Source organism: Gopherus evgoodei, chromosome 2, assembly GCF_007399415.2.
Source record: "Gopherus evgoodei ecotype Sinaloan lineage chromosome 2, rGopEvg1_v1.p, whole genome shotgun sequence".
In the NCBI taxonomy this organism is placed as follows: domain Eukaryota; kingdom Metazoa; phylum Chordata; order Testudines; family Testudinidae; genus Gopherus; species Gopherus evgoodei.
Window position 1 is genome coordinate 188780056 of NC_044323.1, and position 26869 is coordinate 188806924.

At 41.3% G+C, this 26869-nt stretch overlaps 1 protein-coding gene across 8 annotated transcripts in view; it reads left to right on the forward strand.

The window, feature by feature from the left end:
- CARMIL1 (capping protein regulator and myosin 1 linker 1) overlaps window positions 1–26869 on the forward strand; it is a 272936-nt gene that overhangs the window by 130265 nt on the left and 115802 nt on the right. For all 8 annotated transcript variants that reach the window (XM_030552559.1, XM_030552563.1, XM_030552561.1 and 5 more), the window contains 6 exons: window positions 7034–7122; window positions 11933–12027; window positions 19095–19181; window positions 22664–22767; window positions 26165–26242; window positions 26336–26412. In XM_030552559.1, coding sequence (XP_030408419.1) covers window positions 7034–7122; window positions 11933–12027; window positions 19095–19181; window positions 22664–22767; window positions 26165–26242; window positions 26336–26412 — 530 coding nt within the window. The remainder of the gene's footprint in view (window positions 1–7033; window positions 7123–11932; window positions 12028–19094; window positions 19182–22663; window positions 22768–26164; window positions 26243–26335; window positions 26413–26869) is intronic.

The window sequence follows — 26869 nt, forward strand, 5'->3', positions numbered from 1 at the left end:
CCACCAAACCAGCAAGGTGGACTGGAAGAAGCTGTTAAAAATGGCTGATTATTGGATGACTTTAAATTTAATAAAACAAAAAAACTTTTTTATTTAAAAAGTGAAGGTTAATTGTTTTTAAGCCTGCCCAAAAATCTTTCTTCATATCTAGGATTGGAGTCTGTGGATCTTAAAAATGAAGGACCAAATTCTCTGCTAATGCGAATTGGTGCAAATTTACTGGCCTCAAAAATTTTCTTGTAGTTTTCCGCTCAATAGTGTCACATTACATGAAAACCTGATTGCTAGTGATGTACTGAAAGCTGTGGTATCTGAAAATAACTTTGAGAGGCTTTAGAATAAAAGTAGAAAGTACACTTTCCTTCCTTCTTTGGAGTCCTAGTTTCAATTCTGACGTTAAAGTGAAGTAGAATTGAGTTGGGTTATCTTGTTCTAGTATATATCATAAAACCACCACCAAAGAATGTGGCACAATTGGTAGTCTCTGCTTCAGAGACTCAGGACCGAAACTGAAATAGCGTAGTATTGCAAGTTTTAACTGAAGTATATTGTTAAAGCCATTCGGAGAAGCTTGCTCAGTATTAGGGCTGGTCAAAAATTTTCAATCAAAATTGTTTGTGATGGAAAATTGGGTTTTTGTAAAAAAAACAACACAAAAAGTGTCTGCTTTCTGTGGAAATTTTCCATTTTTCTTCAAAAAAAACCCAAACAAACACACAAAAAAACCCAAACACCCAAAGACTGCACTATTTCTATGAACGATCAAATAGTTTGATGTTTACATGCCACTACAATATTTAATGGGATTTGAAGTTCTGGTGCCTGATGTCCCTATTCTCTGTGGACCCGGCTTCCTAGCTAAACTACATCTCCAGGGATGCACCCCTAACCAAGAAGGGGACTGTGGTGCATCACGAGAGACATATTCTGACTAGGGAACCTGCCCTATAGAGGAGAGTGGGAGCATAAGGTATCCAAACTACAACTCCCATGAGGCACTACAGCAGCATTTTAAAATTGGAATCTTTGTTTTTTATCTGAAATCTTTGGGTATTTGCATTTCTGCCAAAATCAAAATTTTTTGTTGAAAATTTAGACAACTAAACTTTTGTCTTCATTTTGTCAAAATTTTCTGCGGGGTAAAATATCCAGTTTTTCAACTAGTTCTACTTAGTACTGCCTTGTCTGTCTCTCAATTGGAATATGTAGTGTAGTTGTATCCATTTCGGTCCCAAGATATTAGAGAGATAAGGAGGAGAGGTAATACCTTTTCTTGGACCAACTTCTTTTGGGAAGAGAGTTGAGCCACACAGAGTTCTTGTGGGTACATTTTTCACAATGTGATCACTGTTTGACCTATCAGTTCTCATCCTCAAAAGAAAGCTGCACAACACTTTCCAAAGACACTTTCCTGGGAGCATAAATTCGTAACTCTGCTATATACTAAAAATCATGGACTGAACAGAGACTCTGGATTTATGGCTTATTACAACAATCTGTAATCCACTAACCCCCTCTTTTTGTCTCTTGAATGCAAGAGGTGTTAACAGGTCAGTCTACTTTGAATGGTTCCTTAGGATATGTGCTAACTGCTTATGCTAAACAATCTGTTCCACCTTGCATTTAGCTATGACACTTCCTTTCCCAGACTTGAAGAAGAGGTCTGTTTATGGCTGCACTGCGCGCCTTACAATGGCATGGCTGTGCCTCTGCAGCCATGCTGTTATAAGGTGCCCTTATAGCTGCTCTACATTGCCAGGAAAGAGTTCTCCCGGCAAAAAACTAAAACCACCCTCAGTGAGGGGCAGTAGCTTCGGGAAAGCATCTCCTGTTGACGAAGCGCCGTCCATACTGGTGCTTTTCGTTGTTAAAACTTTTGTCGTTCAGGGGGGTGTTTTTTCACACCTCTGAGTGACAAAAGTTTTAACGATGAAAGTGCCAGGGTAGACATGGCCTAAACTCGAGAGCTTGTCTCTCTCGCTGACAGAAGTTGGTCCAAAAACGATATTACCTTGTCTCTCAATTTGAGTGACAATTAGCTCTTTGCTTTCATGATCACTAAGCTAACTACAGTGGTGTGAAACCTTTTAGCATGGAAACGTCAAAATCAGCAGTGCTTGGACTATTTCCTGTTCCAGGAGCTGACCTGGGTTGTTGTCAGACATTGCACTTTTCTCAGGACACCAATATGAATGTTTGTGTGGAAGGGTTTAATAACAACAAGCTTATTTGATGTCCATCCCCTGAAAATCTGGAAGTGAGCCAGCGATAGGCTCAGTCAACCAAATGAAAGCTTTGGGCACATAGTAAAGCTCTGAGAGGCCCACCAAAAAGGCCCCTGAAGGGGTTGCTGGTGGGGTAAAAGGATGAAGAGGGACATGGGGCCATATTTGGGGAGGAGGTGTATTAGAGAATATATGTAGAGGGAAAGAGTGATACAACTATGGTTTCTTTAGGAAACTGTTATATTTTGCTGGGATTTTCCTGAGGTTTCTTTGGAGTTCTGGGGTTTGTTCAAACATAAAACTTCTCAAACAAACCACAGGAGATGCGATCCTAGCAAACAGAACCTAGTGTCTTTGATTTGCTGAAACTGATTGAATCCAATTAACAAGTTTGTATGACTCTAAAATAAACCCACTTCTTAAAGTAACTCCTTAACAACAACCCTAGTCAGCTCCTGGAACAGGAAATGCACTCAAGCTGGCAGTCAAAAATATCTGGAGGATAATACAAAAGCTGATTGATTGCTAAATCTATATTATAATGACATTACTGAGAGCCGGTTTAAGAAAAACAAATCCAGAATCAATACTATGTACTACTCTTTGCATCTCCCATTATGGCACTGTCTTTGGTAGTGTGACAAATTTCCTTCTCTACCTTGGTGGGTCCTGCACTTATTGGCAGATTTGCTCACCTCAGTGATCTTCCCCACAGTCTGGATCAACTCCTCCTGTGTCTGATCAGGAGTTGGGAGGTTTAGGGGGAACCCGGGCCCACCCTCTACTCCAGGTTCCAGCCCAGGGCCCTGTGGATTGCAGCTGTCTATGGGTACGTCTTCACTACCGGCCATATCGGCGGGTAGCAATCGATTTCTCGGGGATCGATGTATCACATCTCATCTAGACGCGATATATCGATCCTCGAATGCACTCCTGTCGACTCCGGAACTCCACCAACGCGAACAACAGTAGCGGAGTCGACAGGGGGAGCCGCGGACATCGATCCCGCGCCGTGAGGACGGTAGGTAACTTGATCTAAGATATTTCGACTTCAGCTAAGTTATTCACATAGCTGAAGTTGTGTATCTTAGATCGATCCTCTCCCCTAGTGTAGACCAGCCCTATAGTGCCTCTTGTAACAGCTGCATGACAACTACAACTCCCTGGGCTACTTCCCATGGCCGCCTCCAAACACCATCTTTATCCTCACCACAGGACCTTCCTCCTGGTGTCTGATAACACTTGTACTCCTTAGTCCTCCAGCAGCACACCCTCTCACTCTCAGCTCCTTGGGCCTCTTGCTCCCAGCTCCTCACACACACTTCCTCTCCTCTGGCTCCTCCTCACCTGACTGGAGTGAGCTCCTTTTTAAACCCAAGTGCCCTAATTAGCCTGCCTTGATTGGCTGCAAGTGATCTGATCAGCCTGTCTGCCTTAATTGGTTCTAGCAGGTTCCTGATTACTCTAGTGCAACCCCTGCTCTGGTCACTCAGGGAACAGAAAACTACTCATCCGGTGACCAGTATATTTGCCCTCTACCAGACTCCTGTACCCCACTGGTCTGGGTCTGTCACAGTAGACACAGCTGTACCTTTCTCACAAACAGATTAAACCACTCCTTTGTAATCACACTGGTATACCACCATTGATCATATTCTCAGTTACTAAAATATAAAAGTGCAGAATCAATGCCTGTGGTGGTAGAAAAGTGACAGTCCTTAAAACACCAGTACAATCTGCATTATGTAAAAGAAGGACTGAAGGTAGATTTTTCTCCCCTCTGTGTTGTAGAGTTCTTGTATTTTAAATGAGTCGAGAACTAGACTGAAAAGCTAAAAGGCTAAAAAATCTAGCCTTAGAAATTGATTGATCTGTGGGGTCAGACACCAGGTAGAAACATAGACTCTCAGAACCCAATACGAGTGTCATGGGGGCACTTTTAATGGAGAATGATTTATTGGCCTGAGCAAAATCATCTTAGCTGTCGTGGTCATGGCAAAAGCTCAGCTTCAGCCCTCTAATGGAACTTTGATTTTGTGTGTTGGGGACCACAGAGTTCAAAAGCAAAACAAAGAATAAAATAAAAGTGTATAGCTCTTGGGATCACAGCTGAAGTAAAATTTTAAAACTACAAAATTTCTCTTTTCACTTTTACCGTCTCCAGCATTAGCAAATTAATAGCATAAAACCAGCTTTGTTTTACTCTAATTTTTTGGCTCATCATGGATCTTGCAGCGGCCCAGGCAAATTACTTATAGATTCATAGATTCATAGACTCTAGGACTGGAAGGGATCTCGAGAGGTCATAGAGTCCAGTCCCCTGCCCTCATGGCATGACCAAATACTGTCTAGACCGTCCCTGATAGACATTTATCTAACCTACTCTTAAATATCTCCAGAGATGGAGATACCACAACCTCCCTAGGCAATTTATTCCAGTGTTTAACTACCCTGACAGTTAGGAACTTTTTCCTAATGTCCAACCTAAATCTCCCTTGCTGCAGTTTAAGCCCATTGCTTCTTGTTCTATCATTAGAGGCTAAGGTGAACAAGTTTTCTCCCTCCTCCTGATGACACCCTTTTAGATACCTGAAAACTGCTATCATGTCCCCTCTCAGTCTTCTCTTTTCCAAACTAAATAAACCCAATTCTTTCAGCCTTCTTTCATAGGTCATGTTCTCAAGACCTTTAATCATTCTTGTTGCTCTTCTCTGGACCCTCTCCAATTTCTCCACATCTTTCTTGAAATGCGGTGCCCAGAACTGGACACAATACTCTAGTTGAGGCCTAACCAGCGCTGAGTAGAGCGGAAGAATGACTTCTCGTTCATGTTTACAATAAACCTGTTAATGCATCCCAGAATCACATTTGCTTTTTTTGCAACAGTATCACACTGTTGACTCATATTTAGCTTGTGGTCCACTATGACCCCTAGATCTCTTTCTGCCATACTCCTTCCTAGACAGTCTCTTCCCATTCTGTATGTGTGAAACTGATTGTTCCTTCCTAAGTGGAGCACTTTGCATTTGTCTTATTGAACTTCATCCTGTTTACCTCAGACCATTTCTCCAATTTGTCCAGATCATTTTGAATTTTGACCCTGTCCTCCAAAGCAGTTGCAATCCCTCCCAGTTTGGTATCGTCCACAAACTTAATAAGCGTACTTTCTATGCCAACATCTAAGTCATTGATGAAGATATTGAACAGAGCCGGTCCCAAAATAGACCCTTGCGGAACCCCACTTGTTATACCTTTCCAGCAGGTTTGGGAGCCATTAGTAACTACTCTCGGAGTACGGTTATCCAGCCAGTTATGCACCCACCTTATAGTAGCCCCATCTAAATTGTATTTGCCTAGTTTATCGATAAGGATATCATGCGAGACTGTATCAAATGCCTTACTAAAGTCTAGGAATACCACATCCACCGCTTCTCCCTTATCCACAAGGCTCGTTATCCTATCAAAGAAAGCTATCAGATTGGTTTGACACGATTTGTTCTTTACAAATCCATGCTGGCTATTCCCTATCACCTTACCACCTTCCAAGTGTTTGCAGATGATTTCTTTAATTACTTGCTCCATTATCTTCCCTGGCACAGAAATTTAACTGGTCTGTAGTTTCCTGGGTTGTTTTTATTTCCCTTTTTATAGATGAGTACTATATTTGCCCTTTTCCAGTCTTCTGGACTCTCTCTCGTCTCCCATGACTTTCCAAAGATAATAGCTAGAGGCTCAAATACCTCCTCTATTAACTCCTTGAGTATTCTAGGATGCATTTCATCGGCCCTGGTGACTTGCAGGCATCTAACTTTTCTAAGTGATTTTTAACTTGCTCTTTTTTTATTTTATCTTCTAAACCTACCCCCTTCCCGTAAGCATTCACTATGTTAGACATTCCTTCAGACTTCTCAGTGAAGACCGAAACAAAGAAGTCATTAAGCATCTCTGCCATTTCCAAGTTTCCTATTTAATGTTTCTCCCTCCTCACAGAGCAGTGGGTCTACCCTGTCCTTGGTCTTCCTCTTGCTTCTAATGTATTGATAAAAAGTCTTCTTGTTTCCCTTTATTCCCATAGCTAGTTTGAGCTCATTTTGTGCCTTTGCCTTTCTAATCTTGTCCCTGCATTCCGGTGTTATTTGCCTATATTCATCTTTTGTAATCTGACCTAGTTTCCATTTTTTATATGACTCCTTTTTATTTTGTAGGTCATTTTGCATTATTACAAAATATGACTAATGTAAACATGGTGGGGTGTGTAATGGTTCTGTGTGGGTTAGCGGGATCCACACTAAAATACCTGGAGCACACTCCCTGACCACAAAGGTCTTTCACTGAGTGCCTGCAGCCAAAATGTGTCCCTTGTGAGTCTGCATTGTGATACTCCTGTTTCGGTTTTGTGGTCATTCTAGTTCAGGCTTATTAATTATGTCTGTTCTGTAAAAGATTATCATGGACACAACGTTTTTATATAAGTAATATTATTAATCACATGGTTTTTCTGTCGGAAATAAGGTTTTGTCCTGTTTTGTTGGCCTACACCTTGAATGACTCTTTGTTAGTTTGCCTCTCACTTACGAATTTCCCACTTAGAATCTTTCCCAAATGAATTATTCCATCTTACGTCCTCCTACTGGGTTTTGGAGGCTTCTGCTACTATTATTCATTTTTTGTATTGTAGTGACACCTTGGAGATCCAGTTGTGGCCATGGCTTCATTATGTGAGGCCATTCCTAGCTTATAGCTGTATATTTTCAGTGATGTAAGAATGTTTTTGCTTTAGTAATATTGTTATATCATTTTCATGGCAGTCCACTGATGTCTGTGAGCAGATCCTGAGAGTGGTGAGTAGATCCAATCGATTGGAAGAATTGGTATTAGAGAATGCCGGGCTTAGAACGTAAGTAATTTTAAAAAAAAATTACGTTAGTTATGATTTACCCATAGGACCATAGAAAATAGACTGTGTGATAGAACTGGTAAAATAGCTAATACAAAAATTACAACCCTGTTCCAAGGAGCTCATGGTCTATTTTTTTAGAGGTTGTAAGTGTTCACAAACTCCACTGGAGTCTCTAGGGACTACATGTGTTAGCATCTGTGAAAATGAGGCTGATTCTTATACTTATTTGTTCCTTTACAAACAAGGAAGCTGGCTGAACAGCTGGTAGCTGTGCAGAACAGACAGTTTTAGAAGTGATTTGAGCCTCAAATAACTCATGATTTCCTCTCAAAACTTAGTTGCCAACGTTGATATGAAAAACTCGATGCTCTTTTAGAAAACACTATGTTCAGTTTCTTCACTATAATAAGGAATACTGTTGGACAACAGATTGCAGTATGGACTTCTTTATGTTGATTGGACACATAGTCTGTTAAGATAGAATGAATATATCCTAATATTCAAACTAGAAAATATACTTCTCTGTACTGAGGTACTTAAAAAGTAAACAAAAAGCAAACCTCTTACAGTAGTCATAAAAAATGAAGGCATTTAGAAATAATGCAATTTCATGCTTAAATACTCCAGCACTATTTCAGTACTTGGCATGTTGACCTTCCCTCTCTCTGCTGTGATCAGTATTAGCTATCTGTCCCTGTAAAGATGTATTTGTCAGTTCTGCAGGTTATAATGTCTATTTACTGGGAAGGAATGTATTCATGCCATTGATACTGGCTTTCCTCACTTGGCATAGGCTACAGACAAAGTATTTTTAAGGAGTTATGACTACTTCCATAGTCAGAGCTGAGAAATGCTATTAAGGGTAAATTTCAAAAGTGCCTCGGTCCCATTTGCTTTTAATGGGACTTCTATGTGCTTTTGAAATTTTTACCTCAAATATGTAATACAGTGGCTCTTAACCTTTCCAGACTACTGTACCTCTTTCAGAAAACTGATTTGTCTTGTGTACCCCAAGTTTCATGTCACTTAAAAACTACTTGCTTTCAAAATCAGACATAAAAATACAAGTGTCACAGCAAACTATTCCTGAAAAATTGTTTACTTTTTCATTTTTACCATAGAATTATAAAATAAATCAAATGGAAAAAATATTGTACTTACATTTCAGTGTACAGTATATTGAGCAATATAAACAAGCCATTGTATGAAATTTTAGTTTGTACTGACTTTGCTAGTGCTTTATATGTAGCCTGTTGTAAAACTAGGCAAATATCTAGATGAGGTGAGGCATCCCCTGGAAGATCTCTATGTACCTCTAGAGGTACACATACCCCTGGTTGAGAACTACTGCTGTAGTATCCTAAGAAAAATGAGAGAGATCGCTCTTTGTCCCTCGGGAAGTTTCCCTATGTAAAGCAGAAAGTGGCATTTTGATAACTATTTAGATGGGTAATCGGGACAGAACTTATCCAGCAAGGATATTGGCTTTTAGTTGAAAAGGAAGAATGACGAGTAAGGACAGTGCAGTAGAAGCTTAGTGAGTTGGCTGAAATAAGATACACTAAGTAGGTAGGCCACATTGAGAGAATAGGGTGCATGTAATAATCAGAGGACTGAATTCTCTGGTTTGGTAAGGCTTGTCACCTTAAAGTGGCAGAAGATAGCCACTGGAGCATAACCCTTGTGCTTGGGGACCTGTCTGCTGGCAGAAATCTGGCAGAGTTGGCTGGATGGTTTCCTGCCCAGTGCCACCCTTCCATCACTAAAGGGAAGAAAGGATATTTTAGGAAATTTTGGTCTGTGGGAATGGCAATATGAGGAAGGGACATAAATTAGAGTGGAGTGTTGAATCAAGCCCTGAGACAGACAAAAATGTTGTGGTGATAACAGTGGCTAAGGGGTAAGAGAAGAATGAAATTGTAAAAAGTTGTTAAAGCTCAAAACAGTATGGGCCCTGCCAATACACAGCACCTTCTCCTTAATGAGTGTCTGTGCTGAAATATCACCTGCCTGATGATACTGATTTTGGGTCAGCCCGTGATCATGTCTTTCTTGTGATAAAGTGATGGGTGTGGTTACTTGCTCCCTGTTGACATCCGCTTTGTTTATCTCTTCCCAGTATTAAAAAAAAAAAAAAAAAAAAAAAAAAAAAAAAAAAAAGCCTCTCAGGACTTCACTGTTTCCAAGGTGCACATGACCACCATTGGCCACACACTGCTGAGGTGACTGCAGTTTCAGGGCTCCGCTGCTACTCCATATTCAGAGAGAGGATTCCTTCTCTATTGGTTCTTATGTACCCCCTCGTGGACCGATGATCACTTAGGTTGTGCTCTGTACAGGAGTGAAAGTAACTTAAAGGACTTGCCGGAACTCCAGAGTCTTGCGGAGGGGGAGGGGCCTCAACCAGAAGAGGCATGGCCTCTATCGGAAGAGGTGGAGCCTTTAAATCCCCGGGCTTTAAATCAGTATTTAAAGGGCTCGGGGATTCAGCTGAAGCTAGGAGCTCGGCCCTTTAAATCACCCCCGGAGCTACCAGCTGCAGAGGCGGCTGGGAGCCCTGGGGTTTGGGCAGGGGTGAAAGTAATTTACATTTCTTACCCATATAGTCCAATTGCAAGCAACCCACCTCTCCTACGTACTTCATGGATCCCTCCTACTGCATGACATAGACAGAGAAGATAAAGCTACTATTACTACTACCGGGACTGTCTGTAATAAAACTTTACTGTTGGAATAAGCCTGAAAAAGTGAAAACTCACTGTCAGATTTTTTTCCGTGTCTTCCCTCCTCCTCCAGCCAGGCTGCGGACACTAAGCTCCGTGCTTTCTCCCTGCCTGGCACTGAGCAGCAGCTGCAGGGGCTTCCCTCTAGCTTGCAGCAGGGAGACTGGCTGAGGGAGGGAGAAACCTGCCTCCTGCGTAAGAACAGTTTAAATTCAGCTGTTCCCTGCATGGTTCAGTAACATTTCAAAGAGGATCTGCAAGCGGTACGGACATCACAACCATGATCCTCCTTCTGCTGGAGAGGAAATGGGATAGATTTGAACTTGGAAATGGTTCAAGATTTTGATTGTGTTTTTTGTATATAGGAGATCCCCTCATCCCCGGGGGCAGAAAAGAACTGCCCCTGCCATGGTCACACACACCTTTCCTCCCCCGCCCCCAAAAACAACTGGAAGTGAAATTAACAAGAATGCCAGAAACGGCTTCTAACCCTGGGGGCTGAACAGCGCAGGGAACAGCTGAGTTTAAACTGTTCTTATGCAGGCAGCAGCAGGCATCTCAGCCAGTGTCCCTGCTGCAAGCTAGAGCCTAGAGAACCCCTGCTGGGGGGAGGAATGCAGAGCCTTGTCTGCAGCCAGGCTGAAGGAGTGGGAGGGAGGAGCGGAGAAACCAATGTGACAGTGAGTTTTCCCCTTCCCCCTGCTTTTATTAGCTCTGGATTTAAGCTGTGCAGCCAAATGCTTGTATTTATTGTGTATATAGTGTGCTTGCTTCGGCAGCACATATACTAAAATTGGAGACAAGATCTCCTCATCACGGGGGCAGACAAGGACTGCCCCACCATAGTCAAACACACCCTCCCTGCTCCCTCCAGCTGCTATGAGTGAAATTAACAAGGATGCCAGAAACCACTCGTAACTGGGAGGGCTGAACCGCTCAGGGAACAGCTGAGTTTAAACTGTTCTTATGCAGGGGGCAGGCTTCTCCCTCCCTCAGGCAGTCTCCTTTTCTTACCGATCCTTACCGGCCCGTACCTGCTTACTTTCACCTCTGGCTCTGTAGGCAGGATTTGCCCTTAAGTGAGTTCTTGTCTTTTGGCAAAATTAGTGAGGTATTTAGCTATGTTGTGTCTCATTCTTGGTTACAGGAAATAAGAGCTTTCTTTTGTAAGGAAAAGAGAGCAGATTTGAACCAAAAGTTAGTGGTTAAAAGCTGCCTGCTGGTTTCAGGGTGGAGTCTGGAGAGTTTGTTTAGACCTGCAGAGACCTAAACAGCTTAGATCCTGCCTGCCTGCTGGAGAGATTGACTCTCTCCCTGGGCTATTTTGCCACATTTCTGATCAGCAAAGGCCCCTGAGCTTGACTCTTCTGATTATGAAAGAGAGCGAGCAGAGAGTTGTCCATAAGGGCCCATTTCTCCTGGAATTCTGTCTCCCCTCCTCTCCCACAAGGCAGAGATGCTGGAACAATTTGTATAGTGGGGGTGCTGAGAGCCACTGAACCAAACTGTAAACCCTGGTATATAATGGAAACCACTTCAAGCTACGCAGTGCTACAGCACCCCCTGCACCTCTGGTTCCTGCACCTATGCCACAAGGTCAGAAATAGCCCCTGTTGTTGACCTTCTAGATATGCTGCAAAGCCTGTTTGTTTGTTTGGTATGATGGAGAACTGATGCACATGAGGGTGGGATTTCTGGGAAAGCATGCCAGTGATTAAACTGTACTGATCACATGACTGATGATCAAATGATGTGGTCGGCAGGAGAAATGGGACTGCTTTGGACAGTTTGTTTTAGAACTCCTATTTTGCTGTGTTTGTTTTTTTTATAATCTCAAAGGCACTCAGAGCTATGGATGGGCATCCTTTAGTGTGATATTGGATAATATTTAAATAAAAGATTGCTGTTGAAAGACAGCAAATTGTGCAAATAGATGTGACTAGACTAAGGGAAATACTGTACATGTCTGCAACTGGCAAATTTGGCCAATTCCTGTCTTTCCAGTAACTGGGTCATTTTAAGCCTCTGAATATGGTGTTAATGTAGGAAATAATATTATCTTCTTTTGTTTTATTTTCTTGCAGAGATTTTGCACAGAAACTGGCCAATGCCCTATCCCATAATCTTAACTCAGGACTTCATACAATCAACCTTGCTAGCAACCCTCTTGAGGACAGAGGTACTATAACATTTACATTTTTCCTTTTATACAGTCAAAATAAGAGGAATAGTGCTACTTCATTCCCTTTTGCCTGAATAATAGAGCATGTGCTTGGTGTAATTGCATCATAAATATTTGTTGCTCATAGGTCACTGCGAATTGCTTTTCTTTTTTTAATTTGCAAATGTCTATTAGTTTGAGATTTACCAATAGGTGTTGAACGGTTTTAGTGTAACCGTGAATTTAATTAAAGTTGGGCTTGTTTGTCTTCACAGAGATCACTTTTGAGCTAGCTGACAGTGGAGAAGCACTGTGCCTGGGGTGGAGAGAGAAGAAAGGGTTTCATATACTGTATTTTAAAAAGTAATAAAATTGGTTTAAGGACTGTCTGAGAGTGACACACAACTTTATTCCTTGGGTTATGTATTCCAGATGTTTTCTAGCAGATAGAACTACCTCTTTAATTCATCTGTGCTTATATAAATATTTCTAAGTGCACTGAAGCTGTCAATTTTTGAGTTCCCTTCTAGTGCCCAATAGTGTAAACAATTTGCCCCTGTCAGTGCAGCCCTTACACTGAGTATCTACGTAAGTCTTTCCCTTTTCAGCCAAAAAATCCTGTTGACTTCAGTGAAAGACAGACACTTGCTTAAAGATTCAGCTTTGCTGAATCTAGGCCTTAATTTCTGAGTGATTTCAGTTTAGACTCAAGTCAGTGCCATCTCTTCTTTCTTCTCTTTCCACTCACCACCCTAAAAACTGAAAATTCTATTTTTAAATTAAAATAAAATTTTCAGTCTAAGCTTGATCCTGGAAGCACCGTGTTTATGGATTTCCCGTTTACTTCACTTAAGTATTCCATGCACAGGGCATTCTCGCAATCACACCCTCACACCCTTAATACATCATTTGTAGGGCTGCTTGAAAAATAGGAATTCTATTCTGTAAAACCTTTTGTTTCATATTGTTTTTGAGGAAACAATTCAAAACAAAAAATGTTCACCTGTCACTGGAAGACAAATGGGGGTGGGTAGTCTCCCCATCTCTCCCTTTCTCTATACAGTGGGAAAGGTGTGGGAGGGCGGCCTCACCCCACAAATTTGAAAGTGTTTTAGTTAGATTTCACTCAGTTTGTTTCAGAATGAATCAAAAACCATTTTTTTGTTTCAAATTGTTTAGTTGAGAAATCAGAATTTCAAACCACAGGAATATTTTTCATGAACATTTCCATATAATTTGAAAAGCCTTTTTTGACCAGCCAAAACTCTTTGTAGTAACCACGCTAACTTCTTTACAATAAATAGTCAGGAGGAGGAAAAAGGCTGTCACATTTTATACAAGTTGTTGCTTTTGTTTTTTAAGAATTGGATTTAGGTAGGTTAAAAGGAAAGCTCACTATGTTTCTTTCTTATTAGAAAAACAAAAGCATAAGCAGACTTGATATAATGGAAGATCTTTTGTCTATAAGTCAGGCTGAGTATTTCACATACTACAAAGAGAACAGTTCAAAACAGATAGAAGTAATAACATACAAGGGAAAATTTAGGCAAAACAGTAGTTAATCATGGACATACAAACTTGGATTTTGACTAGTTTCTTAGTTAAATCTTTTCAGCTGAACATTCAGTTAAAAGTTTAATTTTCTTAAAAATGCAGAAATTAAATAAGTTTTAAATTGCAGAGAAATTAAATATAATTTCAGTAAGCAAATGTTGCATTTCATTCAATTCAAAATAAGATCTAAGCAGGAATTCAGAAGTTCTGGTATCTTTTGTGTGCAAATTGCACTAGAGATTGTATGCGTGAATGGAAGGAACAATATGACTTTGTCATAAGAAAGATGTATGCAAAATCATAGTTAATTACACATAAGGAATATGGAAAACATCTCTGTTTTTAACTTGTCACATCAACAGGAACTGGGAGTTTACCCCGGTTATTATGTAAAATCAGAGTATTCAATAGTAGTAGTAGTTTTCAGTTCTGTGAATGATAAGAGAAGGAACGTGTAATTTTCCATTGTAAAAATAGATTGATTTTTTTTAGCCTTACTGAGCACCAGTAATTATATTGTATGATTACTCGAATAGAAGACCAGAACAGGTGTTTGTGTGCAGATAATGCCAAAAGATTATTTTGTTTACTTGAGATTTAACAATTAGTCTCTGTTAAAAAACAGTGCTGAGAGTAATGGCTTTGTACTGTGAACAATGTGTTAAATCGTGGTTGGATTCTCTTCACTGCACTGTTAGATTTTGTGAGGTACCTGTGGAGTGTATTGGCAGTCTGGAGATGAAATTCTGGCCCTTCTGGCTTGAATGGGGCCAGGATTTCACCCTTGTTTTCTTTTAAAGACCTTAACGTTCAAATCTTCTCTGTACTTTGTCTTCTTATTAAGCTCTCCTTGTATTCCTGGTTGCAGCTTGGTCTTTCTCTCCTGCTTTGTTACTGGAACTGACACCAGTTTTGTTGTATGTTGCCAGAAGGGGCAGACTGGTTAAAAATATTTAGCTTCCTGCTTATCCAAGACTTGAATGGCTCTACTGCATTTGTTTTTCTCTTCTATTATCTTTTCCTAGGTCCTATCTCACTGGTTCCCAGGGCCTCATGCTGATGACGCTATAAGACAGGGGTGGGCAAACTTTTTGGCTTGAGGGCCACGTTGGGTAATAGAAATTGTATGGTGGGCCATGAATGCTCACAAAATTGGGGTTCGGGTGTGAGGGGGTGTGGACTCTGGCTGGGGGTGCAGGCTCTGGGGTGGGGTTTGAGATCAAGGGGTTTGGAGAGTGGGAGAACGATCAGGGCTGGGGCAGGGTATTGGGGTGTGGGGAGAGGTCAGGGGTGCAGGCTCCGAGCTGCACTTACCTCAAGCGGCTCCCAGAAGCAGTGGCATGTCCCTTCTTCGGCTCCTATGCAGAGGCACAGCCAGGCGGCCCATTGGAGCACTGGAGGGGGCCATTGGAGCGCATAGGAGCTGGAGTAAAGCCATGCTGCAGCTTCCACGTGCTGTGGCCCCCGACCCAGCGCCTGGTTGGAGTGGGGCTGAGCCATATGCTGTGGGCCCCGACCCAGCGCCAGAGAACCGGAGCAGGGCTGAGTCCCAGACTCCGCTCCCCAGTGGAAGCTTAAAACGGCTCCAGCCCGCAGGCTGTAGTTTGCCCACCCCTGCTATAAGATTTCAGGAGCTAATATGGGTGGTGCTGACTGGATTAGAGACTTTGTTGGCTATAGTGTGAGAGAAGGGGAAAGGATATTTGCTACTCTCCAATAAATAGCCCAGGTGCAACAGAATAGTATTTTCTCTCCTCTTACTGCTTTCCCTCCTTTTCTCTACCCTTTTGACATCAAAATCATATTTGGCTTTTAAGCCTCCTGCAGAGAACCAGCTACAACCAAGAAGTGGAGAGGACCTGCCAGAGAATATAAAATCCTGAGGCAGTAGCTTAAAACATTTTTAAAACTTGAATCTCTTACTTCAGTGAAGCTGCAGAGATTTGTTAAGTGTAGTTAGGAAAGAAAATGTGTCAAGGATCCCACTCCAATAGTCACTACAATTAAATCTGACCCAGGTTAGTAGGTCCAAAATTACACCTGCATCATATTTAATATTTTTTTAGCAAAATTTGTGAGATTCTTTGCATGGGTTTTTGTGTCAAGTGAAATATTTTGTTTCTGCCTTCAGTTGGGGTTGATTTTTATTCCTGATCTTAGTGTGGTGTATTGACTCTATTGTACATTGCTTAGAAGCCCTGTGATAGACACCTTACCCATACAAAAATAACCACCTCTTTTTTCAAGCAAAAATAGCAAGAAATGTAAAATAAATTTCATGAGTTAATAAAATGTTTAAAACATTGTCAATTGATGCTTCCTTGAAATTTCTCCAGAAGCAAACGTTTGTTAAATAATCCCAGGTACTTTTCACCTTGTTTTCTCTAACAATAAATTCCTACAAAGGGGAAGTGCAGTTACTTGCATATTCTCATAAGATAACCTGACTTCGTTCTTGCAGTAAGTTGGTGATTACACCCAGTTACTATTGTATTTTTACAGTAGACAAAGTAATACATCTTCATGGCAACAACTTGGCCATATACACATAATATGGCCTGGAGTTTTGGATAGTCCGTGAAAACTACATGTATCGGCAATATACATGACAAACACACTTTTACAAACAACAAAAAGACCTTGAAACAAAAACTCCACAAACGTCTGAAGTATAGCCACTTATGTGTTTAAGATGGATAGATAAAAGAATATGATAAATATAGAAAAAATATTTCTATGTCCATTGAAGTAAATGTCAGTATTAGCTTTTTTTTTTTTTTTTTTTAATTATCCGTTTTGGGTTTTGGCAGAAGAGGCAAGGTTATTCTTTTTAAAGAGATATATGTTCCCCCAAGGAAAACTTAGCTTGGTTTTAACCTGTGATTTGGTACAGAGAAGTATATTTCACACCTCATTGCATTGCTGCAATTTATTTGTTGATAGATTTATTCTGGTAATGAATATTTTATAAATTACTTTGATCATTACTGAGCAGGTGTCTCCTTAAATATTCCATCACCCATTTTAAAATGGGAAATAAATTTATGAAATGCAGAACTTCAGATGAAGTGAGAAATTATTTTTTGTGTTTCTTTCTTTCAGCAAAATGGTGCTGAGTAGTGTAGTTGGTGCCAGAACCCTAATTCTTTTTTTATTCGGGAAAATGGTCAGTTATGTGATTTTGAGACTGTATAATGGCCAGTATATATTTATCAGTCTGATTAAATGAGATAAGTGACCATTATGACTAGAATAGAGGGTTCAGATTCCTAGAGCAAGTTCTCTGCTACTTTACCTGCATCAGAATTTATTTTATGCAAAACACATACTGCTCTGCAGTACTAATTCAGCTATACGAAATACTCCAGTCTTTTTTCAGCAATGCCTTTGCCTGTTTATCTAATAAAGAAAGAATTTGACTCATTTAGGAAGAGAGGTCAAGGTTAGCTAACCCATAATAGCTAAACTCCATTGAACCTTGACCTTTTTTTCTAATAGACCCAAAGAGAGCCTTGTTACTTGGGAAGCTGCACATTCACTACTGTTGTATTTAGCTTCATTATCATTTTCCTGTGGCGGAACCATAAAGCTCTCAAACTATCCATGTGCTGACATCATGGCACAGGCAGGGCCGGCTTTAGGCCAATTCAATCAATTCCCCTGTATCGGGCCCCACCCCTACGAGGGCCCCCGTGCCCAAGCACTGGTTCGGCATACCAGCAAGAGCCAGTGCACTGTACCAGGATGGCCCGGCTTCCCCAGGGGGCAATTTAAAGGGCCTGGGGCTCCCAGCAGGACTCCCTCAGCTATTTAAAGGACTGAGGCGGTAGAAGCAGAGGAGCCCCGGGCCCTTTAAATAGCCCCCAGAGCCCTGGGGTAGCAGGGGGGCTCCAGCTGCCTCTGCCACCCAGCCACTTCCCCAGGGCTCCCACGGCTATTTAAAGGACCGGGGCGGTAGAAGCAGGGGAGGCCTGGGTCCTTTAAATAGCCTCCGAGCGCCGGGCTGCTGCTGCTACCCCGGTGGGGGACGGAGGAGGAGGGGGCACTTACCATACAGAGTGAGCTGTACCCCCTGTACTCGCACCCCCTGCTCACACCAGCCCCTCATTCCCTGCCTGCACCAGCCCCTGCCCGCAGCCAGCCCCTGTCTGCAGCCAGCCCTGCACCCCCTGCCTGCAGCCAGCCCCTGCCGCACCCCTTGCCCTGTCTCCAGCCCACCCCTGCCGCACCCTCCCTGCGGCCCTGCCCGAAGCCAGCCAGCCCCCCTCCGCCTCTGTCTCCAGCCAGCCCCACACCTCTTGCCCTGCCTGCAGCCAGCTCTGCACCCCCAGCCCTGTCTCCAGCCAAGTCCTGCCGCATCCCCCTGTGGCTCTGCCCAAAGCCAGCCAGCCCCACACACACCCCTGCCCTCACCAGCCCTGCACCCCCTGCCCTGCCTGCAGCCAGCCCCACAGCCCATGCACTGTCTCCAGCCAACCCCTGCCACACCTCCCTGCCTGAAGCCAGCCAGTCCCGCACTCCTCTGTCTCCAGCCCTGCCAACCCATGCTGCACCCCCCTTTGGCCCTACCTGAACACACACCCCTGTCTCCAGCCAGCCCCGCACCCCTTGCCCTGCCTGCAGCCAGACCCTACCTCCAGTCAGCCTCTGCCCTGCCTCCAGCCAGCCCCATGTCCATTGGTGCCCTGCAGTTCCCAGGGCAGTAACCCTGCACACCTGCTTCAATGAGGGGGGCAGGGAGCAGCTGGGACCCACACATGTACACACCCTAGGGTGACCAGACAGCAAGTGTGAAAAAATTGGGATGGGAGTGGAGAGTAATAGGCTCCTATATAAGAAAAAGACCCCAAAATTGGGACTCTCCCTATAAAATTGGGACACCCTAGCACATCCCCAGGGAGCTCATTTCTAGTTCAGGCCCATCTTTTTTCAAAAGAACTTGAGGTAGGGTTAACATACATCTGTATTTTCCCGGACATGTCGGCCTTTTTGGTTTTTAAATCGCTGTCTGGGAAGAATTTTTAAATTTTAAAAAATCCCCTGGAAAATACGGACGTATGGTAACCCTATCATTACAAAAAATACATACTGTGGCACATGCCTTAAATCAGAACTTTTCATAGGGAACCGGTTGCTAAGAAATGAAAGGGTTTTTTTACTTTTTTTTTTTTTTAATCATCCCTGCTGGGACCCCACCGAAAATGTTCGAATTGGGCCTCGCACTTCCTGAAGCCGGCCCTGGGCACACGTTACCTTCTCTTTGACCCTTGGTCCTCAAAAACTTAAGCATGCAATGCATAGCTTTAAGCATGTTAAAGTAAAAAGGACCTGAAGTGGTCGTAATCTACATCTTTGGGCCAACCCTAGAAAAAACTGAATTGTGTTTGTGAGGAGATGAACAGCCTTCACTCAGTTTACTTTCACTCTGTGGTCTCAGATTTTACCCTGGTTCAGAATCCTGAAAGCCACTCTCCATCAGAAAAGCTACAAACTTTTATGCTCTTTTCTCCCTTCACCCCCCCCCCCAACAGGTGTGTCCTCTCTAAGTATCCAGTTTGCCAAACTCCCGAAGGGACTGAAACATTTAAATTTATCTAAAACCTCATTGTCACCTAAAGGTATGTTTTATACTTAACTGTGCACTTTTTCTCTATTTGGTGAATGAGTAAAACAAAACATTTTTGTTAGTGATGGATCCTGTCATTATATAATTGTAAAATAATTTCTTGTGTACTTGATTATTTCTCTCTGTCTAACTTATCTACTTGTATGACTGACTTTATGAGAGTATCTGAACCTTATTTCTTAGCCATAGTAGGCTCTTCAATTATGGGCATGATCCAGATCCCACTGAAGGTAAATGAAAGCTTTCCATTGACTTATGTAACAATGACAGACTCTGGTCGTCGGTGGACAGGACCAAACCTGAGGCCTCTGAACTAAATGCATGAGCTAAAAGCCATATGGCTCTTAGCTAAGGCTGTAGAGCAAACTCATTAATCTCTAAGTGGTCTCAGTACCACTAAATGAGACAGAACCCGACACACAGGAGGTGTGTGGGTTACATGCCTACTGAGGAAGTGTGTCTTGAGCTTCAGAGACTTCCCAGTTGAAATCCCGAATGAGCCCCCACCTGTAACACCAACAGACCCTGGTTGTGGGCAGGCGGGATTGAACCTGGGGCCTCTGGAGCTAAATGCATGAGCTAGAAGTCATATGGCTCTTAGATAAGGCTGTAGAGTAAATGCATTAATCTCTAAGTGGTCTTGATGCCGCAAGATGTGACAGAACTTCTTTAACTGTCACTTCACTTGTAACAGTAAGGCAAGCTGTGTTACCATTTTAGATGTTGCTCTTTGATGTGGGAGCCCCATTGTTTCTAAATTTCAGAAGTTAATCTGTTTTTAAGAAAAGCTCTAGCCAATGTATTTCTTCAGCATACCATTTTAGCAGATGGCTCATGAAATTACTGAGGGTGGAGGCAACTCTGCACCTTTGAAAATGGACCTGCTACTAGTGATTAGCCTTTAAATTGATTTGACATTTATTGTTGTGCAATGTGTTTTAATTATGATTCTTACTAGCCCAGTCATCGGGCATGATTGCTGGATTTTTGGTTCTTTTAAACCTTTGTGTTAGTATTCTGTTCTTGGTGACAATCATGTAGTCAGGGAATTTTGACCTTCCTGGTATTTATTCTCAGGATAGGAGAAAACTCCGAATATTTACTCAAGTCTTTGGACCAAATCCAGTCCTGGCAAAAGTGCACACAGCTTCCAGTATGTTCAGTCACCTCCTGTATTCTTCCTCACTTGAAGTTCCATCATTTGGTCCAATGACATTTACAAATGCTTTGGATTTTTAGGTCAATGGGATATTCTATCTGTTTCCGCCTGTCTCAAGAACAGTTGTCAGATTAGTCAAGGTCGCTCAACCAAATGCTAATCAGCAAGGACAGAGTATTGAAGCAATGAACAAAATCAAAGGGATTTTTGTGGTTTATTTTTAAAAAGGTCCTAAAACAAAAGCAGAGTCCATCTATCATGCCTAATGATGACCTAGTAAGAATCCTAATGCAGACTGCATGGCAATGATTCTCAAATCTACAGAGACTAAGATCTTACCACGGGATATTGTGTTAGGGCAGCCCTTCAATATTCCTACTGAAAACATGCAATTCTGACTAAGAAGCCTAGCCTAATGATACGACTTACCTTGCTGTTCATGAGAGTTTATCTAGATGTGCAGTCCCCTCAAAACAGTGAATTTTTTGCCTCTCTCTGTCTCCACAGTCTGCTCTTCACTACTTTTGTGGCTGTCTTTACAGCTCCTTTTGTCAATCTGCCCTCCCTGGATTTAGATAGACAGCATTACATTAATTTAACCTGGTTTTGCATTTGAAGGTTATTTTTGAAACCATAAAGGTTAGCACTATTTTTTAAATAAAAGCCTAAATTTTGAAATGAGTGATGGGACTCACTTGGAAAAGTTTCCTATTCAGTCCTGTGCAACCAGACAAGTAGAATTTTCCAGCCTTTTGTTTTAGGGAGATAATAAGCAGCACTTACAGTGCTTTTCACTTCTTCCCAAAGCTCAATATATCCACTTCTTATTGTTTTACCTTACTACTTAACAAATACATTTCGTTTGAGATTTCTTTGTGAGATTGACAAGTGAACTGCAGGTAGCAGCTTCCCAGATGATCTTTCTTTAAATGTGATGTTTCATATTTCCTAACAGTTGATAGGTCTGAGTGCTGTGAAACAATGTTATAGGCTTCATTCAAACTGAAGTAGGATCTCTGTTAATAGCACAGTATACAAGAAGGGAAGCTCTAAAAGAGGTTTAGCAACTTGGAGCTTTGAGTCAAACAGAAAATTCCATGTGCTTGGTTCAATTAAATCTCAGCTTTTTGAACCTGATCCAGAGCTCACTGAAGTCAATGAAAAGGCTCCCATTGATATCATTGGGCTTTAGATCAGATCCAGTGACTTTGTAGTTAATGAAAGACGGATTCATTTAAAAACAAACAAAAACCCTAAAGGAGGAGTGATTCTACTTTTTACCCTAGTGCCCCCTCAACATTAACTAGCTCAAACACTGCTTCATTATCCTAGTTCTCAGAATCATTTGCTGCTGTTGAATCATATGCTACTGTTGCTATTTGGATGGGATATAGCATGGTGTTTATGTGCGTGTACATACACATTGCACCGCTCCTTTCTACTTCCGTATAGTAACAACTGCTGTTAACACTCATTAAAATGGGCACATGGCTAGAACCCATTGTGGCTAAGTAGATCTGTTAAAGATTAAAAAAACTTGCATTTAATATGTACAGTGTTCCAGCCCTGCAGTTTGCAGGTGGAGTGTGTTTAGTAACGTAGAACAGGAATACTTGTGGCACCTTAGGGACTAACAAATTTATTTGAGCATAAGCTTTCGTGGGCTACAGCCCACTTCATTGGATGCATTGACTGGAACATACAGCAAGAAGATATTTATACATACAGAGAACATGAAAAGGTGGAAGTAGCCATACCAACTGTAAGAGGCCAATCAATTGAGATGAGCTATCATCAGCAGGAGAAAAAAACATCTGAAGTGATAATCGATACGACCCATAGAAGGTGTGAGGATACTTGTCAACTGCCTTTGAATTAGTAGTGAACTATAATTGTTAATGTATTTGTCTTCTGCGGACGTTTTTATTTAAATATCCGTGTTTACAAGAAGCTGTCTTAACATTACACACAAACCATATTTTAAGTAATGTAAAAAAAATAAACATTAGAGTTGAACCACGTACTTGGTACAATAAATGTATCAGAAGGTTGTTCCTAAGAATCTGGCAATACAGGATAAGGGCCTGATCCTGCAAAATGTAGGGAACCCCGAATTCCTAGTGAAGTCAATGGGAGTTGAGGGAGCTTGGCACCTTGCAAGACTGGGCCCTGTAGGAGAAAAATAAATCATAACAATTCTGATAGCAGGAGATCATTGATATTTGACAGTGTGGTCACTGAAACTGTGTCCTGACAGGATTTATGCTAATTCTTTATTTAGCCCAACTAAGTTGAATATTGACATTTTGTTGCAGGGGTGAATAGCCTTTCCCAGTCACTGAGTGCCAACCAGCTGATTGCTAACACTCTCACCTACCTTGACCTCTCAGGGAATGTTCTCCGGGGTGATGATCTTGCCGTATGTGTTCCTTATTCTTCTGATTCCTAAAAAAAAAAAAAAATGTATATCTTTAATGTGTGTGTGTGGGGGGTGTTGTGGGTGATATTGTATTAGTTTAAGTCAAGTTCTAGTGGTGATTAAAATGACACAGTGATAACATTGCCTTCCAGTTGTGATGCTGCCTGGTATGGGACATAGCTAAGAGCGCCAGTCTCAGGTCAGACTGCCAGAAAACAGGGCATGTATCCCAAACTGGTGGTATATGGAATCATCAGATTTCACCAAGCCAGTAACAAATGTGTGCTTCCAAAATACTATACTAGTTATTTTGGAACCACGGACAGTTCCCTGCAGGACTTCTAGCCCCTCATGTACCACCCAGAAAACCAGACTTCAGTCATAAATGATTATTAAATCCAAAAATTACATATATTTGGTTCTTCTAATTCCAAAGAACTAGACATGCACCCCAGGTCAAAATATACTTCAGCTCTTACTTCAGCCAATCCTTTAGTAACTAAAAACTAAAGGTTTATTAATATAAAAGAAAAAGAGTGTTATTAAGAGGTTAAAATAATCATACACAATACAGTTCATTTCAAAGTTTGTAGATCAGTATAATAGCAATGATGTTCAATCTGCCAGCTTGCAGTAAGTCTCTCTGGTTCATCCCATTGCTCAAAGCTTTTCTTTGTTAGAAGTCATAATCCAGAGATGTGGAGCAGGAAAGAGGCAAGGGATTGATGATTACCCCCAAGTCCATGTGCATGGAAAGTTACTGTCTCAAACATGGAGTCAGGGATCACATGTTCTACAGATCCTGCTGAGTCACTGGTCCTCCATTGTCTACGTGCTCCTGCTCTTTGAGGCATCCTAGGAAGGACTGGAAGGGTTGATTCTCTGTAATGGCCCATCAACCATAGCTGGCTGGTCTGGATGTAAATCTGTCTAGTGGGCGTTTGAGATACAAACACATAGCAAGGATTCAGAACTTCATACACAATGATAATACATGCATTTGAACAGGATAACATTGTTCAACAGATCACAACTTTTCCAATGATATCTTACAAGGCATACTTTGCATAACATCTATAACAATTGTGCAACAATGATGATATATCAGTGGTAATACCTTAGTGTACACATGGTCATCTTTCCTTCTATACAGAGTCATACTAGTATAAAGGCAAATGAAGTTTTAAACTTCCCGTGCAGCTAAACTAATTCACTTCACTTTGCTCCTATCCAAGTCCTTAGATTCTGCTAATCAGTCAGAAAACTGCCAATTGTGTCAAAACTCTGGTGGTTTTATGACATACAAAAATTGTCCACTTAATACCACATTAAAGTAACCAAATTTATATTAATTAAACCTATCTTCTGTCTATCTTATGGTTAGTTTGAAAGCTGAAAATAATTGTACATGAGTTTTTGGAACCTGAGAAACAGATGGTTATCTGCTAAGCAGCAACAGATTCATTTATAAAAAGGCTGTTTGGACAAGTGGTGCTATTTGCCAATAAGTGGGCTGGATCTCAAACAGTCTTAGGGGCAGAATAGGGGAAACTTGTGAGCCTTTGAGGAATTACCTCTTAGTGAGAGTCCATTGGTCTGGTCTTTTGTGTCAGCACCAGTGAGGTCCAGCTCTATTTCATTTTCTGTGTGGTGAAGGACATCAGGCTCAAAATAATATTTTATTCAGACTTCATCATCACATCCATCCCAGTCTCACTTATTCATACGTCCTCAGTGTCCAGGCTGGGATGTCTAAGAAATGCAGCCTAAGGAATTCAAAATAAGCATTACAAGAGTCCATCTTCATTTGACACACACTTTGAGTATACAAATTAATATGCCTTATGGCTTTATGTGATTTCCACCCCCCATTTTCCTTGGTATCTGTTAGAGATTCATAGACACATTTACAAAACACATCGTCCTGTGCTTAAGAGAGCAGAACTCTCAGGTGGAGAACTAAAAGAATGTTGACAAATGAGAGCCTTTAGAGAAGTAGCAAAAATAAAATATGCAATTAGAGTGGTTTACTTAAAACTACAGATTTACAGAATTTATAATAAAATTAGTGTGTTAGCTCAAACAAACAGTGGTTAAGGGGAAAGTGATAGCTGGCTGCAAGTATTTTAAAGGGTGCAAACACCAGAAGGAAGAGACATTTTTAAGTGGCACAAGGGGATGTATCTAGTATATTAACTACATTAATTTTAGCAATGTAAAACGTAGGTGCAATACCATGAAAATACTTATAACAATCAGATCTGTTAAATTGTGGAATTTTTCCAACAGAAGCGATGGAAGCTCCATTGTTTACCATTTAAAATTAAACTGAGGGCTTGACTACACTGGCAGTTTACGGTGCTGCAACTTTCTTGCTCAGGGGTGTGAAAAAACACCCCCCTGAGCACAGCAAGTTTCAGCGCTGTAAAGCGCCAGTGTAGACCGTGCACCAGCACTGGAAACCACTCTCCTCGTGGAGGTGGTTTTTCTAGAGCACTGGGAGAGCTGTCTCCCAGCACTCTGCTGCGACCATACAAGCCACTTTAAAGTCTGCCACGGCAGCGCTTAGCATCGCCAGTGTAGACTAGCCCGGGAACAATAATGCATTGGTACCAGAGGGGCTAGATAACCTAATATTGTAGGAATTTGATTTTTTAAAAGCCCTGAGCACTCTTAACTCATCTTGATCTCACTTGAGTTGGGGGGATCAGCACTTCTGAAAATGAGGGGCAACTTTTCTTATCTCTAATTTGAATGGTTCCTAGACATTAAAAATAAATGTCTAATGTAACAGTTGCCTTCACCTAGGCTAGTGCATAGGTAAAATATCCTTAATATTATAATACATGTCATTCATTAAAATATTATGTTATCAGATCTATCTTATAATATCTCTGAATTGCCCAAAGGCACTGGTAAAATGTGTGTTTTAATAAAGTCTAGTCAGAAAGAATTATAAGATTCAGACAGAAGTTAGCTGCTGGCCTAATGCAATAAAAAGGGTTGACTTAAACTTTCAAAACCGATTAGCCTTTTTGGAGTATGGATGCATTCTGGATGGCATTCCAGTCTATTTTGAACTAAAATTAATTAACGCTTTCTGAAAAATGTGTAGCAAATTACCAGCTACTCAAGATGAATCAAATTATGCATGTCAAGAATACTATGTGGTAAATGTGATCCCGGGCAGCATTCTTTTACTGTCATTTTAAGAAATGTTTTACTTTTGAGGGCTAGAAGATTACATCCGTTAAGAGAGAATACCTTCAGTCAAAACTGTTGGAGTCCAATTAAAAATAAATGTCTAAAGTTTATGAAGAGTTGAAATAAAAATAATTCTGTATAATATGTAGAAAACATAATATTCATATTTTTTTTTCTTTTTTTTCATTTGAAGAGCCTGTATAATTTTTTGGCCCAGCCAAATGCCATTGTTCATCTGGATTTATCCAACACGGAGTGCGCACTAGACATGGTAATCATATTTCTTTTGGTATTTCAAAAAAACACCATTAGTATTACCAACAGGTTTATTGCATATAAACCTACCATCCTCTTTATTTCTCAGGTGTGTGGAGCTCTCCTCCGCGGATGCCTTCAGCACCTAGCTGTCCTCAGCCTGTCCAGGACAGTTTTTTCTCACAGGTATGGGTTTAAATATAGTTATTTCCAACTCTAGGAAATATTATATTATTCTTTTTTGCACTTCTGCAGCAGTTTTCTTATGAGGACCTCAAGCAGCATATGCATCTGACGAAGTGGGTATTCACCCATGAAAGCTCATGCTCCAATACATCTGTTAGTCTATAAGGTACCACAGGACTCTTTGTTGCTTTTTACAGATCCAGACTAACATGGCTACCCCTCTGATACTCGACAAGCAGCTTTAGACTTTCAACTAAGCGCTGTGTGACAGAGGTGTTATTTATCCCCGAAGTATATTCTCTCACATGGCACTATTTGCTAGACAGTGTTAGAATAAGCCAAGGATTCTCAACCTTTTTCTTTCATGCTATAAAAAGTCCACAGCCCACCTGTGCAACAATTGTTTTTCTGCACATAAAAGCCAGGGCCAGCGTTAGGGGGTAGCAAGCAGGGCAAT